The 19,388-nt window shown below is 38.3% G+C and overlaps 1 protein-coding gene across 2 annotated transcripts in view; it reads right to left on the bottom strand.

The window, feature by feature from the left end:
- Positions 1–9,808, bottom strand: part of tafa1b (TAFA chemokine like family member 1b) — a 240,430-nt gene extending 230,622 nt beyond the window's left edge. For both annotated transcript variants that reach the window (XR_013818618.1, XM_079845265.1), the window contains exons 1-2: positions 9,199–9,808; positions 7,211–7,348 (exon numbers count right to left, since the gene is read on the bottom strand). Coding sequence is in view for 1 of the 2 variants with exons in the window: in XM_079845265.1 (XP_079701391.1) it covers positions 7,211–7,334 (124 nt within the window). In the remaining variant the exon portion in view is untranslated. The remainder of the gene's footprint in view (positions 1–7,210; positions 7,349–9,198) is intronic.
- Between the last annotated feature and the right edge of the window lie 9,580 nt (positions 9,809–19,388).

Here is a 19,388-nt window from a genome sequence, read left to right as displayed (position 1 = left end):
AGTTTTGCTTTGTAAATATGAATAATCTCTGTATCTCTGAGCTGCATGTGCTCACCAGGAAAAAAAAAAAGATTAAGAATATTTATTCCTGCTATCTTTATAATATCAGTAAATATTTCCATTATTAAGGAGCAGGAATCCAAACAAAACGTTCAATGCTCTTTCAAAATGATCTGCTTGGGTAAAGCTACTTGGGAAATCTGGGGAACTTTGATATGCCGGTGTGTCTTTGTGCGACAAAGTACGCAAACCAACAGGTATCAGAACAATGGTCTCTTACACCCAATACGCAGATAAAACATCCTGCCAGTTACGCACGATTCAGCTGTTCCGTATTGCATGCAATAGATGTACGAAGGATCGCACGCGATGTGAATTCTACTCAAATGCTCACACGCGTACATGCAAGTGCACACACACATACACACTACCATAAAAAGAACTGTAATAGGATTCTTCAGCTTTTCCAGTGACTGCCTTCACTATCACACACACAGTTAAGAGCACTAATCCATGACAAATTGTCTCATCTGATCCATGACAAATCGTCTGAAGGCCAGATAGAGATGAGGAAATTGAGAGAAAAAAAGGAGGCAGAGAAAAAGACGGGAGGGGGATGGGCATCAGGACCAGCTCGAAAGAGACATCTGACAGAAAGAGAAAAAAGAAAGAAAGAAAGAAAGAAAGAAAGAGAGAGAGAGAGAAAGCAAGAAGGCAAGAAAGCGTATAAGGAAAGCAAAAGAAAGAGCTAAAGAAAGCGCGAAAGGAGATGCAAAAGATGACATGAAAGAAATAGCAAATGCAAGAAGGCAAGAAAGTGTGAAATATAGAATGAAAGTACGAAAGATAGAAAAAGAATGAAAGAAAGCGCAAAAAATAACGTGTGAAAAGGTGTAAAAGAAAGAAAACACTAAAGCAAGAAGACAAAAAGCATGAAATAAGTGTGAAAGAAAGAAAAAAAGCACGAAAGTAGGGAAGAAAGAAAATGTTAAAGAAAGTTTCAATTTAACGCCCAACCAGATCTCCCGTTCCAAACATACTAACTATAACTATTCTAGTAACATGTGTAAATGCCTCTTTAACAGTATATCTGGATTAGCCAATAGGCTTCAGTTTCAGCTGAGAAAGTTTAGTTATGATGAGACCATGTGTGCCACATGAAGGTCATCGTGCAGAGGATGATAAAGCAAAATCGCGTTTGTTGTGGTGACGGTGTATGGGTCTGAGCATGCGAGTGTAAAACATCCCAGCCAGACCAATCAAACCTCTCCTTCATCCAATTTGCTAAGAAATCAGATTATTACGCCATTCCAGTGAGCTGCATGTAATTGAATTTGGTTTTGTCATCAATTCCCCCTTCTAATTAGTTTGCCACAATTAAAAGTAGGTATGAAATTAATCTGATTAATGCACAATAAAACAGCCGCACAAACGTCTTCAACAACTATTATTCTCTGTATTCATTTGGTCGTGGTTAGTAAAAAATTTTACTGAAAAGACATATAATGAAAATATGTATATTTCAAATAAATGCTTTGGATTGGATTGGATTGGATTGGATTGGATTGGATTGGATTGGGATGGATGGATGGATGGATGGATGGATGGATGGATGGATGGATGGATGGATGGATGGATGGATGGATGGATGGAATCTGTGCTTCCCAGGTTTTGAAATACACCAGCTACATTGACATAAATGCATAAGGTTTGATTTCATTCAAGCAGTTTTTTTTCTTCCATTTATTGTATTATTCGAAACTCAAGTGAACATAATTTGAGGAAGCGAGAACATTTCTGATTCATAATCCGCTGCCGTCATTGGTTGTATAAGAGGAGACAATTGTGACGAAGGTTAAACCAAACTATGACCCAACATGCACCTATGATATTAGTCATTTGCATTCTCAGGAGAGTTCTGAAGGCAAGCAAATAAATGAGAAAATAGACATGGCTAGTTTTTCTCTCTGTTGCTGGGCTACAACACCAGCCAATGGGGAAAATATTCAGCAGTGGTCGGTGTATCCGGCCAAAACCAGAACGGCCAGGGCCGTCATTTGGTAAAGAGAGACGAGGAAGAGAAACACTGCAGCCTGGGATTGTGTCATGTCACATTCTGCTCATCTGTCAATGTAGTGGATTATTCCTTGAGAGACCAGAATTGGCTGCCCGGAATCGGACCGCCATCAATCTCGGCTGAGAGTGGAACGCAGGCGGGGGCCCGTCCTGCCCGGGCTCATGGGATGCAGGCGGCTTGGAGCCGGTGCCTGAACAGGTGATGGAGCAGTGGAGCGACTCAACTCGTTACTCAATATAAGCCTCAGCTGTGACGGGGGGGAGGGTTTTTTGGTCCAAAAAAAAACCCCAGGGTTTTGGGGGACAGAGAAAGAATTCAAAAGCAACCAAATCCATTTTGGATTTTGGTATTCATGTCAAGCTCCTGTTATAAGAGGTAAGCCGATTTCTGCAATATTGTGAAATGCCTGAACTGCATGGAGGATTACACTTGTACAGAGACACCTCTGACCTGACAACTACTGTGTCCATCATCCTCAGACAAATAATGATCCAGCTAAAGCTACCTGACTGTTTGAGTTTGTATTACATGAACATGTATATATTTCTTGCATAAACTTTTGCCGTTTCATAAAATAAAAAAACGATGTTAACAGGACGTGTTGCAGACTGAACTCAAACCTGCATTGCCCACATGAGCACAAAAACTTTAACATCTGATTTCTCATTGCCTTTTCTGCATGATGACTGGGTGAGCTAAAAGCAACAGATTAATAGCCCAAAATATTGCCAAAAATTTAATGAGTTCTGTGTTCAAGGCATGAACAATATAAAAAAATACAGAGAAATTGTGTCAGGATGTGTTGCAGGCTGGACTCAAACCTGCATTGCCCACATGAGCACCAAAACGCAACTTTCAGCATCTGATTTGCCTTTTCTGCATGATAACAAGTTGAGATAAAAGGGATAAAAGGAGATGTTATCAGGACGTGTTGCATGCCAGACTTGAATCCACATTGCCTACATAAGCATCACAACTCAAACGCTCAGCAACCAATGTTCTGCCATAACTACCTCTAAAATCAATTAAACTAAACATTTAAGTCAGTTGACACTATCCATTATTCAGCGTAACATCTACAATCTTGAGTTTGTCTTTAATAATAAATTGTCATTAATAGAGAATGTCTGGCTTAAACGTTTTTTCAGCGCCAAAAACCTCAGCCCATCATTTACGAAAGATTTTGGCTGAGGCACTTAAACTCCCACCTTGATTATGGAAATACAATAGCTCCTGGTTACACTGAAACACTTCTGCCTAACGTCTAACCTACAGAGAAATATGGTGCTGTTCTCTCCTATCTGGGTTTTGAAGCATGTTTGGCATTGATATAAAGTGTTTGTCCTCGTATATCATTGGTTGGGGTGTTTCACAGTTAAATAAATGATGACAGCTTTTCAAAATGAATCATGCTCCGCTTTTCTTTGCTCGGTCTCATTTTTAATCTTGGATAGGCTACTTGTTTTAATAGGCTTTGATTGCCGGATAATAGCGGCAATGGATTAAAAGAGGGGCAAGAAAAAAAATCCAAATGTTAGATCTCTCTCCAGGCAATGAAAATCTATTTATATTAAAAGGTCTTCTTAATAAAACAATATATATTTTTTATAGGGATAGTTTTAGAATTACAAAATCAATTTTAATGCAGGTGTTAACAAAAACATTTTTAATCCCAGAAACTTGCGGTCCAAGTGATTATTACAAAGTCAGTATATTATCAAAATCTATATTATCAGTATATTATTAAAATCAAAGTCAAAGTACTTTTTTATTTTCCAAAAAATGTGGGTGGAGAACCTCAATGAAAGAAATACAAGTTGTAAGTAAAAACCATAAAAACAAAATAAGAACATTAAAAAAAATGTCAAAGATTTAAAAGTAAAACCAGACAACTTCAACATCTCTTTCAATACCTTTCAGGTTTTATCTAATATGGATAACGTGAAGGTTCCAGACTTCCTGACATCATGTGTTACTCACATAAATCAATTTTCTTGTCAAAAGTCTTCAGAGTACCTTCAGAGTAGATGTCTTGAGAAAACCTTCCATCCAATCAAAACTCTCCACCCAATAGGTTGTCATGACTCAAACAGTTTAAGATATTCTCTTACATTCAAAGTATTCAGACTCAAAGTCAGTTGAGATGGAAGAAGTTAGCAGGTAATACCAGTATTGTCTGCAGACCTGACATCAAGAAAGCCCATTAACCATGCTGCCGATACACACAGCTTTAGATGTTTGTTGATTCAGTTAGCAACAAAACAGGGCCTTTGTGGGAAGGCTTGAGGAACCCAGTGGCATCTAATTAGCCTGTTCCATGTCTTTGCACCTTTGCCATTATAAAGGAATTACATAAAACAACCCCATTAAACCTGGTTCATCTAACAGATCTAGTATTACAAGAACTGCATACAAAGATTTCATACTTTGAATTATGATTCAATCAGAAAGTCTCTCTAAGGACTGTTACTCACTAAATCGCTTTAATGTAAAAATGTTACCGATATTTACTTATTGTAAATAAGAAAATTCCAATGTGGAAGTTATTTTAACTCCTAAATAAAACGTCTCTCAAAAGTTTTTAGTAGAAAAGCTTAAAGAAAGCATAGCAGGTTGGCATTTTCACAACATATCTAAAACATTAATTGTATTTTGGTTACAAGTTATGGTTTCTAAAATGTTACTGCAAAATTACCTAATTGCAACCAAAATACAATGTTGTAGAGCCGTAGTCAAGGTCACCTATATCAAGACCAATTCAAGACTAGACCAAGGCAGAGCCAAGACAGAGTCAAGACCAAGACCAGACCAGCACTCCTCAAATGGATCTAAAAGATCCATATCTACTGTCTGAGAAATGTAATAGTTAATCAATAAACACAATTAGAATAATAACTACACTATAGAGCTGTTAACAATATCAAATCACTAACAATAAAATCTATCTTTAAGTTGCATCTGAATTGGTGCAATTACACCCGCATGAATAATGTTGAGATTATTGTTTTAAAAATAACATTTTGTATTATAAATATAATGGGGAAATAAAATGATAGGTCTACTTTTAAATATGAAACTGAAATCAAAACACTTAATGAGTGAGTCATGGAGTCATTTATTCAACCAATTTGTTCAAAGCAGCTGATAATGTTACATTTAGTAATGAAACATGTTGCCGAAATAGCAAAAACTGTCTAAAATTGTATCTAAAATTTAAGCCGCTTAATATCAACTTGTTTATTGATTATTGAATATCACGTTTGTGATTGTGCTCTTATTCGAAACCAGCTCTCTTGCGCTTGTGATATTGCTTAATTATACTATGTTATAATATACAAATCTCATACAAGAACTTTTTTGCAATCATATCTTGAATTTTGTGGCCATTTGTATTAATTTTGGGCATTTTACTATTTTTTGGAGACATTACTGCATTGATTTTGAACCTGGCACAACAGTAACAAAAGAAATCGCATTAGAAATAAGTTATTGATTGCATCTAAGCAGTACGTTTTACATGAAATCACAATAATGATGTTAACAAATCAATCAGACAATGCAATGGCAATTTAGTTGCAGTTGTGGTCTTGACCGGTCTTGAGATAAAATCCTGAATCCTCTTAGTCTGCGACCGAGACAAGACCAAGACCTTCAAAAATGGTCTTAAGAGCGGTCTTGAGATCAAGACCAGTTTCGAGTACTACAACACTACAATGTTGTGAAAAGTGTATTTGCTAGGGATGGTGGCCTGGAGGGAACGGGTCCCGGGGCCTCATGAATTTTAGATATGGTCTTTTTCGTCTGTACTGATAAATGTAGCAGGTCAGAAACCCACTGTCATAAGCAGCCTTCTCAACCCTTCTGTTTGGGTTTCCCTAAAGAAACATGTGCAAAACAAGAGAAAAGGTCTTCAGCAGCTGCAATATGGATGCGTGCGAGCATGGGTGCGTGTTTTAAAAGCCACAACCCCATTACCGAGCCCTTCTCGAGCTTCCTAACACCAGAGATGTGATTTCACACATGCGGTTTTGTCTAACTTTTCCATATACCATGGAGTGTGTGTGTGGGGGGAATTCTTTTTGTTGTTCAGCTGACCCCTTAAATAATTCAGGGAACACTTACTATGGGGCACGATCTTCCTTGTACATTTCTGGCGCCATGCACTGCAGGGCAGGATAAAAACCTGGAAGAATGGTGTTGAAAAATTCATCCGGGCCTTTCTGACATTCATCACACTTTTCTCTCCTTGTATTGGATTAATGGGTTTGAAGTGCTTTCTGAGATGCGAAGCTCTCTCACATATGTATGGTGTCCTGAAGATGGTAAAAATTAAAAATAAATGAGGTTAAGTTTGTAATTCAGGCGCTAATCAGACTCCGCAAAACTCCTGGTGTGCATCTTTTTTCAACCCTAGATGCAAAATCGATAGCAATGAAATAACGAACACATTTACAACTTAATCTACAAAGACAAGACATTGCAAATATTTAATGAGTATGCATTAAAATGCTTTGGAGTTCCTTGTATCCGTGCTCCACAGTTGAAAGTATGCCACATCGCTTTCATTTGCATACTTAGTGTTGAAGGAAGACCCACCTTGCTGTCTCTCTTCCCGCCGGCCCTCATAGCGAAAAACTACTTAATTGCCAAATACTTCCATAGAGCAGGCGATAGACGTAAATTGTCATTTCCACTAGAGCCTCTGTGATCAAAGCTGCTCGTATTCACAGCATGCTGATGGGAGAGTTTAGCCCCAAGCCTGTCTCGTACACACACATACGCACACGGAAGATTTCTTCCGAGGCAGTCTGGGTAACTTACGATGCAAAACCCTTTACAAGCCACTCGTTGATAGCAAGAACAAAGCGTCTTGAGCTGGATTTCTACATAAATTTCTTTTCAACATAGGACCAAGGTGGGGCACACGAAGAGAAGAGGATAACAAGCCTACCACAAACGTATGCATTTAAACTCTGTTATGCACTTCTGACAGCGATAATGTCAATACACAGCCATCTCATATGTCTTCCACACATGGATTTCCACAACCAGCAGGGTTCAAACCGAGAAGGAAATAACAAACACATCGCCGACTTAATGAAAAAGAACATACGATTTAAACGAGACACTGACCCAGTATCTGTATGGCGTTGCGGCCCGGACGGGTCACATGATGCTGCTGGATGGTCTCGTACAAAGTGGCGTGGCACAGCAATAAGCAGCTAACACTTATCCACAGACACAGGAGCCAGGACATGGCAGGCGCACCGGCTGAAGAGAAAAGACATCAAAGACAGGAGATAAAAGCAGAATGTTTATTCTATCTGACACACACACACACACACACACACACACACCTACATGCACGTACAATTTCACCCCTCAGCTTTATTGAACGTTGCGGCGTTAACCAGCATTAATTCACATCGTAACTTTTACTTCAAGTCAAAATATTTCAAAAATGACAATGCAGTTTTAAATCAGCAGGTAAAGTATACCACGTTAAGGTGTCCTTTTTGCAGTGTAATTATACATTAATTAACTACATGTACTTACTATAAGGTTATTTGCATGTAATTATGCAAAATGTTATTACTATAACAGTTACTTACTCTATAACAGTCATTACTGTAACTGCATGTAACGCGTTACCAACCACACTAATTAATCAAGAGCGAATAACCGTATTTACTCTTTGCATTATTTTATGGTGAGTTTTCTCATAACTAGTTGATAAACTTGACTTTATCATCAGATGAGTTCCCTCATGACTGCTTTTATAATAACAATGAATAAGTGTCAAAACAAAATGCCATTTAATAACCCACTAATAACAACCAAAACAATAAAACGCTTGCAATGTTTAAACAAGCCCAAGTTGTCTCCAACTTTAAACGTGCAAGCCAGAAGCTGACATCTGTATTGTTATTAACGCTTTTAAATTACTCCTCAACTAATCTTCTGACAAAAAAAAGCCTCCACTTTAAATGGCAAACAGTGTTTAATTAATGGATTTAAGTTTTCCTGCACTCTTCAAGCTGACAGGCAGGATCATCACTCAGAGTACCCTCAAATGACATTGAAATTTCCAATGAATATTCATCAAGCCTCAAAATTAAGCATATAATTATTAACAGCACATTGTAATCCCCTTTGCTCCACTAAAGCCTCCTTAATCCACAGTTTTGTGGAAATGTGAACTGTTCCCAGAGGAGTGCTATTCTCTCCCTGGCTGGCAAAGTGCCTCCAAAACTTCAACTGTCTTCTTCAACACTATAAAAAGAGATTTAGCCCACAAAATCAAGTCATGCAACAGAAGATGATGATCTTCAAGCAAAAACATCAACCTTGGACTTTAGAATGTCACCTCAACACCTAGATTCTGTTACATATCTTTCACTTCCCAGGTAATTTTATAAATCACTCCTCCATGAGATGGTGTCTGAGATTCCGGCAGGTTATTGAGAGCAGCTTTGGGAGTCGGTGCTCGCAGCTGTCGTATAATTAATGCATTGATCTGATAAATCATCTGGTTGAATGCTTTTACATGTTTTACTTTATGGTCCGCATGTTCGTCACCTGCACACGATCACCGGAGGATATTCGGTGCTCTGCACTCTTAAAAATTGTATAAATAAAAAAAATTAAAAAATGTATTATTATTATTCAGTACATTTCTGTATAGTTTCACACATTTCAGGTTCAGAATAAAAAGATTTACAAAAAATACTATATTTGTTCTTGCACTGTATTGCAGATGTTATTAGTACAAAATAGAGCTCGTATGTGTTATTGAATGTAACATATTGGCTGTCTTATGTTCATCTATGTCACAACAGCAGCATGAAGCTTAGAAAGGATTGGCAGGAAAATCCTGTAAGCTGATCGGATCTGCACAACGTATTGACTGTCAACTCTTTAAGTATTTTTGATAAGCACATAGGCAAATTATCAATGACTGAGAAATGCACAAAATATGAGTGGCTCGTCAAGTTTGGCATTTCAAAAATGCACACACCTGCTGACTTTCTGGTCATTCTTGACAACTGACTTCCTATAGATTACGATTTAATCCATTTTTCTGCGTCCTACCATGACAGAACGATCCCACCTAATCTTACCTGAGATACCGTCAGGAGAACGTTAAAGAAACGTGCCGTCAATGTTCATCCAATATCCTCAGCACATAGTCATAAATCCATCCATGCTCACGGGTAAGAGCTTCCCAGCAAAAGTTCCTGCTCGGATCTGCGGGTCAGAGAGAGGGGGGGCGGGGGATGAGGAGACTTTTGTTCCCGCTCCTGCCCTTGATCCCCTCTTCTGTTGTAAGTCCTCCTGGCTGCAATCCACCGAACACAGTCAGGCACCCGACAGCAGAAACTCCCGTCACAGCTGTGAAACGCTGTCAGAAACTAGCTGGGATTTGAGGGACGAGCGTCTTGTCATGTCACCTTTAAATCACCAGAGAAGCAACGTATTCCTCCTGTTTCTCAGCCTCCTCACGCTTCTCTCTGAAGGTGAAGCTTCTTTGGGGGATAACAAGCTAATTTGCCTCTTCACTTTTTGGTCCTGCACATGCGACGACACTTCTCTCTCTCTCTCTCCCTCTCTCTCTCGTGCGCTCGTTCGCTCCGTCCCCCTCTCCTCTCAGCTCTTCTCTCCCATTGAGAAGCCACTCAGTACGAGTCTCTCCTCTTCCCAGTGTACTGATTGGTGAGCACACGCATGTGTGAGTGCAGGCGTGCTTGTGTGTATGACAATACTGCCTCGCGAGTGGGAGAGCGAGACGCATCACACGTCTTAAAGCAAGACTGCCCACTGAAGCCAAACAGACAGGCACCTATACAGTTGATTTAACCTTGCATGTGTGTGTTTTCTGTCTGCAACTGCAGTCTAGAAAGAAGGCAGAAAGGGTGGTTTAATTTCCCAATATGCTTCCTCAATTCTTCAGATTTTGGAGGGTTCGAACAAAGAGACTGAAATATGCTCAGAGCAACACGCTTTTAATAGAAGGGTGTCCGCAGCTGCGTTTGCAATCATCTCATTATCCTGAGATTGCTGCTGTATTTCTTTGCCTGTTTGTACAATCTAAATGGCTCTTTGTGTTGCGTGCGGCTCTCACTGGTTGTTGAGTGTTGCCAGAATAAAGTTGCAGCTGGCATGCCAGGCACACAGAAACAGTCGTCCCCTTTATGTGCTGATGCGGTTGTGGGAATTCAGAGGTTTTGTGATCTGAGATTATTTTTGGATAATAAACAATGACTATAAAGATTACATCAATAAAAAATAAATACAAATAATGAGATTAATATAATATTATATAAAACAATTCATCTTTGAACTAATAAGAAGATGACAACGAGAAGAATAAGATGACAATTAAGAAATATATAAAAGGCAAAACTGAACAAATAAAAAACAATAGGATATATATATATTGGCATTATATTCATTTTAGATTAAATTATAGTCATTTTTTACATGCTTTTGTCATTTTTATTTTTATTTCAGTTTAAGTCATTTTAGTACTTTAACTTATTTCAGTTCTTTTCCAAGGCAACATTTGCATTTTCTAGTTTTTCATCTAATATTTATACATTTTTATTCCAGCTTTATTTCAATAACCCAAAACTAATTTTAAATAGGTCAATGGAAAATGCTTAATCATTGTCCTTGATATGCATCCATGTAAGAGGTTAGTCTACAATAAAATATGACTTTTCTAACCACATCTATACTGTGTTAGCAACAGAAACCACTGTCTCTCGGGGGCCAACTGGGATATGAAATGTAGGCAAACCAAATCTCTTGAAATTTTACAGGCGAATGCTGAGGCAGTCGTGTCAAGATCTATTCCTTCTTTCTTGACACAACTGACTACATTGTGACATTTCAGTGACAGTGAAGCTGACAAATGCTGCATAGAGCAGCTGGAGCGGAGAACCTGCACACACTGTCGTCACATGCATATCTAAGAGCTGGAAATATGTGTGAGAGCGAGTACGAGTACAAGGGTAGATGAGCGAATCAAGATCGGACAGATAAAGCACTTGACTTCCCCAACTGATGCTTACATCTGAGATTCATTTCTAATGGTAGGAACACTGTTCTACTTGAGCGCAGACAGTGAGCCTAGCCAAAGGGTGTTTTTCGTCCTGCTGTTGTCTGAGACGCTTGCTGGTCTCCACAAGACTGCCAAGACTGGAATCGCAGGCTGTAGTTGCACAACTGTTCTTAAGGGGTAGAGGGAAAACATGCAGTGTAATGAAACTTTGAGAGGTAGATATTTATTACTCTCTCAGTAGGGTGCCCTAAAGAGACCAAGTGACTGAGGTAATTGGCACCCATGTAAGAGTAACTGTTAACAAGTTTTTTCCGCATGTACACTAGTAGGGACCGATGATGCGCTACACCAAATCACATCGCAATGGCTTGAGATTAACAGCAACTGCAATTTTTTTTTTTAAATTGTTAATTAGTATATTTGCAGTGCAAAAATATCTTTAAAAATCCTTAAAATTAACTGATTTGATTAGAAATACTGCATAAGATATTAAGACTTGATTTAATTAATTGCATATTGAAAATTTGTGTATTTTTGTCTTGCCGCACTTGCAGATTGTTTTAAACTAGTTTATACTTAAAAAGTGAAAAGTGCAGTAAGACAAAATGCACTAGTATTAAAGATACATTATCTAACAAGTTGTAATATTTTATGCAGTGTTGCTTCAAGTAAATGTAACTCTTCAGCAACAGTGAAACAATAAATATTTAAATGCTGAAAATCTATAGGTATAAAATTGACTACGCTACAACTGCAAAGCTAATTTTATATACATATGGTTCGAATTTAAATAGGATATTCAGAAACACTACAAGATTATTTTCCTGTTCTTATAGCTCAACTGGTAGCATGATGCTAGCAACACGGTGGGTCGTCATGGGTTCGATTCTCCGGAAACACATTCTCACACAATTTATGTGTTGAATGCACTTTGAAGTCGCTTTGGAGTGCATAATGCCATATGTATAAATTGAAATGCAATTTGTAAAATAGAATACAGACTTTTAAACGTTCTAATTTTTTTTTGCAGGTCTCTTATATGCATCAAAGGTAAAAAAAAAAAAAACACTTTTATTTTCTCATAATATACATTGCACATCACCACATTTTTCAATGCTTCTCAAACCACTCATCGGATGAATCAGTGTCTCTAAATCCCTCCTTTCCATGAGCTACTCTAGCCAGACGGCTCTGTCTGTTGTTATTGGTCTACTGCTGACTCCGGAGTTCCGGAGGCTTCCTAAAGCTTAGTGATTGTACACACTGTAAAGACAGTAATGATGACGTTGATTTTACCATATCAATCCGAGCACGAGTCCGATGATAAAACATTGGAAGAACTTATTCAACCCGAACCTCCATCTCAGTGATACGCTACTCATTTCGAGGTATATTATGAGATGTTGCAACTGTAATCCCTCACTATCAGCATCAACAAGTGAACGTCCATTAACAAACCAATGTGTATCATTTCTAATTTATTGCGGTGCACATGCAGGAACTGTATCAATAACAGCACAAATGTTAGCCGACGATAGAACGACTGATGTAACATAAGCATTTGTAAAATGAATCTTGCTCCATCCTTTATCTTTACTCAAAGTAGTGAAAAAAAGTAGTGACAATCTGCATTGATAGACAGAGTTTAGGTAATAGTGGGCACTAGTGCTGGGCGGTATACCGGTTCATAGCGAATACCAGTGTTTATTTTTGTCATGATATGAGTTTTGATTATACCGCAATACCGGTATATGTCGCTTAAACAACGTTCGGAACGCGGCGCAGCACGACACTGTTTGAGAGAGGTCTCTTTTCACTGTTGCATTGTAGTGAGGGCACAGCTGAGATCACATTGTAGCCTATGACTGAATCCGAAATCGCCCCCTATACCCTCAAATATAGCATTATTTGAAGGGACAGCCATTTGTAGTGGTGTCCAAAGCCATAGTGGACGTTATTGGGTGCACTCATTCTATCCCACGTTGCACCGTATGACTTCACACACTCGTTTTCATTCACTTCTTCAAGTGAACTATATTAGTGGATAACGTAGGGAATAGTGATTGAGGGTTTGCGTTTTGGCAGTTTGTTGTTATATAGGGTTAGATTTGTTTAATGTTTTTTTAAATGTTTATGGTGCCCTCAACTCGGTTTTTTCTCTCTCCGTGGTCATATTTTAATATTCATTTGTCTGTAATGAGTGAGTTGCAGGTCTTTGTTTTATTGGTTGTCCCCCACAGCATAATTATTTGGGGCTTTGCAGACCTGTATTAATTTTAATGTGGAATTTTTCTACAATATTCACTCATCATGACAGTAAAATTTGGCATTCTAAGTCAGTCTACTGCAGTATTTCCTCTCTCAATCAGTAGAAAATATGGTTAACACCCTGTCATGCATAGGAGAAAAAAAAAACTGGCATATACTGCAAAACCGATATAATTTTGAAAAATACTGTGATATACATCACTAGTGGGCACACAGCTGATTAGCAGAAGTAATTCAGTAAGAAGCCGGAGACCTACGCAATATAAAACACAAACACAGTACAGGATTCAAAACAGAAACTTGTAGTGATGTTTTATTAACAAATTTCGGGAGAAGCACGTTCAGATAATTGAACCTAATTAAACACGTGTGGAGCACATCAAGCTAATCGATTTAATCAACGATAAGAGGTGTATATATACAGCAGATTTAACTTCTTTCGTTGACCGTTTTTATTTTAGCATCCCTCCACCACCCCATCTCCTCACTTTGATTTTAATAAACTCTTAATAGATGTCAACACAATCCATAGTAAAATACAGTTTAGTTATAGACTATCGCTATCACGGGGGGGATACTCTGGGTTCGGGCCAAAATTCCCAGCACGGAGCCCTCCCCCGGACAGCACGCCAAATACGCATAATCTTTACTCTATTTAATTTGATGTAAGGGTGAACTCATGAATAGGCATTTCAGAGTCAATTCTTTCTTATAGGAGACAATAACTTTATTTATCGTGCACTTTTCGACTTTATAACTGCAGAAAGTTTACAGTCACAAACAGCAATATTACACACTGCATTAAAGGTGAACTATGTAGGATTTTTGCAGTAAAACATCCAGAAACCACTAGGCCAGTGTTATATATTTTGTTCAGTTGAGTACTTAGAATATCCCAAATGTTTTCAACTATTTGTAAATCGTGAGAAAATTGCTATTTTAACCAAGGAGCCGGGATGTGTGAGCTATGCGTGTGAGGGAGTCGCCTGTCGATTGCGTCATATCTGCGTCACCCTCGGTCTCCGGTTTTATTCAGTGAAACACTTTACTCTCACTGCATTGTGAACAAGTGTCATAGCAGCCGCCGAGCGAACGTCATAACTTCCTTTTCAACACACTCAGATATATCTAATACGATAAACAGAGCTGCGTTACCTCACACTCAGCACTGGAGAAGAGGAAGTGCCGCCGGCAACCGTGTCATAATAAAAGTCCCGCCAGCGACTATGCCATAATAACAGTCCCGCTCTTCAATCGCTCCTGCGGCCTTGCTCAGCTCCACAACACTCGCTCCTGCTCTGCTTCAGACTACAGTAATGTTAATAATCGCATCCATGAACATGATTTCTGCCCGAGTCCTATCCTGACTGTTTCCCACCGGCTGTGAGGTGAAGACCACATGTCCCGAGATTCTGCGCTCAAACGTGGCGTCATCAAACTACGCCTTTGTTTTGAACAGGCGACCTCTAGTGGACGGAAAAGTTACATAGTGTAGCTTTAACGGGAAAACCATTCGAAAAACCATAATAGGGGCACTTTCAATTTATGGTAGGCCTAATAGCCTATAGAACTTATGCGCCAGAGAAACTTCCATTTTTTCAGTAACTCTGTATGTTTCTATGGTATCACTGTCGAAGAGTAATTAGCTATTGAAGTGGATTTACTTATTGTAGAGTTAACGAAAGTTATCATGAGCATTTTAATGTTTAAAGTGGATGTCGTAACAAATAGACTGGGAAGATTTTAAATCTTAAAAGCGGTTCATTTATAAATCCATAAGATCATGATGTGGACATACAAAACGAAAGATAGAACACAACACAACGAGCGCAGCGATAAAAAGGGGGGGAGCTACACAAGGTCTATTACTTTGGGTAAATAATTTGCCATATTCTAACTACAACAGGGAAAAGAACATGGGGCGACCGAAAATGAAGGTGCATTACGTCATGCCGCTTCCAGTCTTGACAGCTCTATTGATTATAATGGGAACAATCTAGTTTTGACATGCTGACATGGTGTACGGAAAAGGGAAACCAAGAGTAATGAGAAAAAAAAAAGTTTATGAGTCCCTGTGAACTTCGAGCACAGACCTTGAATTTTATTATGGCCGCCCTGTTGACCACTGCTTTCATCAGAGCGTTAACGCCATAATGTAATGGCTGTGACTCAGCAAAATACAGCCGCTAAAGATGAAGGACTTAATGGCATGGATGTGAAGCACAGAATGTGACAAAATGAGTGTATTTGTAACTAATGCACTACCACAAAAGCACAATGAAGGGAGAGAAGGTGGAATTAAGGCAGCAGGCAAAAAAATAAAAAATATATATAAAAGATTCTAATTGAGCTTGGATGAACACATTAGCATTTGACTAGCTGTGTTTTTTTAAAACTGCTTTTGTGCTGGGTAACTTCATGAAAATGTATGGCTTATGAATATGGCTCATGTTTATTTTAGGTGCTTCAAAATCACATTTGTGTTCCTTCAATGTTGTGTGCCACTTAAACTTGAAACAAGGTCTTTCTTGAAACATCTTTATATGCCTCTAAGGACGACTTAAAAGAAAAATCATCCAATTAGCCGTTTCTCGCAGCGATTATATATGCTTACGACAGCAACGTCGTTCCGCGTCTCATTGTTTTGTCATCTGGGGTTTGGATTTCTCTTTTATGACTTTTTTTTTTACATTGTGAGGCTTGCGTTTTGGGAAGCCACTGGCTTTATCATTACTGTAGCTTTCACTCTCTACCCTTCCTTCAGTATCTCATCTCTTGGGCTCCTAATATTTCCAAGCATCTGTCACCGCTGTCCATGCCAAGCTGGGCTAGACCAGTCCAAACACCAGGAGCCAGCTGTTTGCATCCAAGCTCCACAGCTAAATGCTGCTCTGGTGCTGCAGCTACCCACGATTTCTTCATGCCGCACATAAATGCCTTAAAGGGACGGTTCAAGCAAAAATGAAAATGTTGTCATCATTTACACACGCTCGTGTCGTGACTTTCTTTATTTGTGGAACACAAAAGAAGATGAAAAGGGAAGTGAAAGTCAATGGGCTCCAATATTGAACAATTGATGAAACTTGTTTTGATTTCAACGGAAGGATGAGTAAATTATGACAATTTTCTTGATTTCTTGAAGTCAGTAACCCTTGTTATATAAACCAGATCAGAATCCAATACCAACTTGGAGAGTATTGAGTCTTACTGGGGCGTACTTTGTGGAGTGCATGTTTTACAACATAAGATGTCTTCAGAGGGAAACACTCCAAAGCAAGAAGAGGGAAGTGCGCTCAATGATTCATAAACTTAGTGGGGTGAGTGTCTGAAGCACATATGAAACAATCTTGCTTCGCTTGGAGGTGCCTCAAGGCCAAAAGGGCCTGGAAATGAATAACAAAAGCTAAAAAATAAAAAAAAGTTGCGTGATCCAGACAAAGACAGCATTCATCGCATGAAGCTCTCTGGCTCTTAAACAGCAAATACCGACTTGTCCTTGGTCAACCATTAGCTAAAATCAAAGTAAAAATGTTCTTGAATCTTGAAACACCAGATATGGGAGTAGGATCCCACCCTGAAAATAATATAAATAATATTTTCATGAAATCAGATGTGAGACCCCACAAATCTACAGTGAAATAAATATTCAAACACTGCAAATGTCTACTGACATTATTAGGGTGGCCATACAACCTCTTTTTGGACCTTAAAGTGCCCTTGTTATGCAATTTTAAAGGTTAATAAGTTTTTGTCTCCTATAATAGGTTTACATGCATCCAAGGTCAGAAAAAATCTTTAATTTTCTCATAATACATATTGCAGCATTATCTCTTTTTTCAGTGTCTAAAGTGTTTAGATCAAGGATTCTCTCTAAACCCCACCTTTCCGAGAGCATACTCTGCTCTGAATGGGCAGATGGCCCAGTCTGTTGTGATTGGTCTACCACTTACAGTGCATGTCAGAAACAAAACACCCATTAGCATCTGAATTTCAGCTCCAACTCTTCTAGACCCCAGCAACAACTACAGCGTTTGAGGGTGAGTCAAAGTAGACGTTCGCAGGCAGCCAATGAAGGCCACAGGCTGGCAATCTGCAAATTTGTACAAACCTACGTACATACTCGTTTCATGCAGTTCAGAATTGGCGCTTTCTTTTGGGAGACAATACATCCATTTATCTGTTTATTTTATGCACTTTGATCTTTGAAATTGATCTTTTACATACAGCTTTATAACACCAAATAAAAGAAAATATCTGAAAAGGGGGCACTTAAAAAAAGCATCTAGATGGGATGTTTAATTGCCAAAAATGCCAGGATTTTGGCTTTGTTTTCCAATCAATGTCCTCTCTTCAGTCCTCATCCATTTTGTATAACTGCATCACTTAGACTGTTCTCTATAGATCCTGCCTTCTTACATGCCACAAGTGGTCGATTATGTAAAAGTCTTGCATTCTATTGGTCAAATATTTTTCAATCATTACCGTCAGCAAGCATAATGCCTGATTCACATATTACATATACATTTGTTAACAGATTAAAGCATTCACTTAGAAGTATGTGCTTTGTGGTGTAACATCCCAGAATTCGTCCCATTCACTGAAATGAAAACACCTCGCTCATGTGTGAAAAGCATAAATTACTATATTGATTTCATGTACGTGTAAACTCGTGAAACTCAGTAACCATGACGAATGTGAAGAAAATGTGCTTAAATTATATTATTGATATTGATAAAATCTAGTCATTTAAAGGTAAATATAAAAAAAAAAATGTGACTCATAAGCTTTCTGCACCAAAAAAAAAGATTAATTTTAAGTATCATTTTGACCCGCGATGAAAGGATTTGTTAGTTTGCCAGGGAAGGTTGACGGTATACAAAAAAATATACAAGTTGCATAAATAGTATATTTATACCCTGATTATTCCAAATGCATTAAATAAAGCATTTGCTGTTTTATCTCAGGTTTTATGATTGAAGAGTAATAGGGGGTTACGTAACCCCACCCGTGTCCCCCACTCTGCCCACCAGTGTCCTCTTTTTTGAAAAGCACAATATGGTCACCCCAACATTATATCTGTAACTTTATTAGTCACTTCACAAGCCCGACTGCAGTGTTATGAAGTTGTTTGTCTGTTGTACTGACCTGATTAAAACTCCACAGTAAATATTATGTTCCTGTCTCCTCATTTGAATTTCAGTGCAAGACTGCACACGGCCCATGAGTTAAACCAAATTCACCTCAGCAGGGTACAAATACCAGTTTATTTGCATATGCGATGTCTGCTTTGTTTTAGGGTACAGTATGTTTACACAGGAACGGAAAAACGTTTGATGTGTTTTGGCCGTTCATTTAGGTGACAAAGGCGTTTTGGGGGCCTAATAGAGTAGTCATGAACAATTCGTTCTTCCTGTTAAATTGAGTCCACCTAGGACCCCAAACTGATTACAATGGCTGAAAGAACTTTTAATATGTACTCTATTCAGCGCCTGATTAGAAATCCCCAAAATATGTATGTAGGCCTATTTTATCAACTATTTTATTACGAGCTTTAAAGTCACCATGAAATTCATTTTTTTTATGAAATATTGCAGCATTTATTCTACATTATTTATACGTGCACATTATTTTTTTTTTTTTTATTAAGTTTATTAAGTATTTTTTTTGGTATAGAAGCCATTTCACTTGGACATACGTCGCAACAATGAAGGAAATACTATTGCAACTTCTGGTTCAAGCAGACTTTAATGTTTTTTTTTAATTGCTACATTTAATAGTACCGAATCTAGGGCTGTGCGATTGATCGCCAGGACATATTTTAATATAACTCCGGTTTTATTTGTCTAAAAGAAGAATTTTATATACACCAAGTGGTTAAAGTGGGATTTGGCAGGTGGGGGAGCCCTCAGATTTTGTGTTGGTGCCACAACATTTTCTACAAAATCTTCAAAGCAAAGAGATGCAATGAGTATATACGGT

The sequence above is a fragment of the Gobio gobio genome (genome assembly GCF_949357685.1).
Source record: "Gobio gobio genome assembly, chromosome: 19".
In the NCBI taxonomy this organism is placed as follows: Eukaryota; Metazoa; Chordata; class Actinopteri; order Cypriniformes; family Gobionidae; genus Gobio; species Gobio gobio.
The sequence above is the reverse complement of the archived record's forward strand: the minus strand, read 5'-3'. Positions and strand labels throughout refer to the sequence as shown.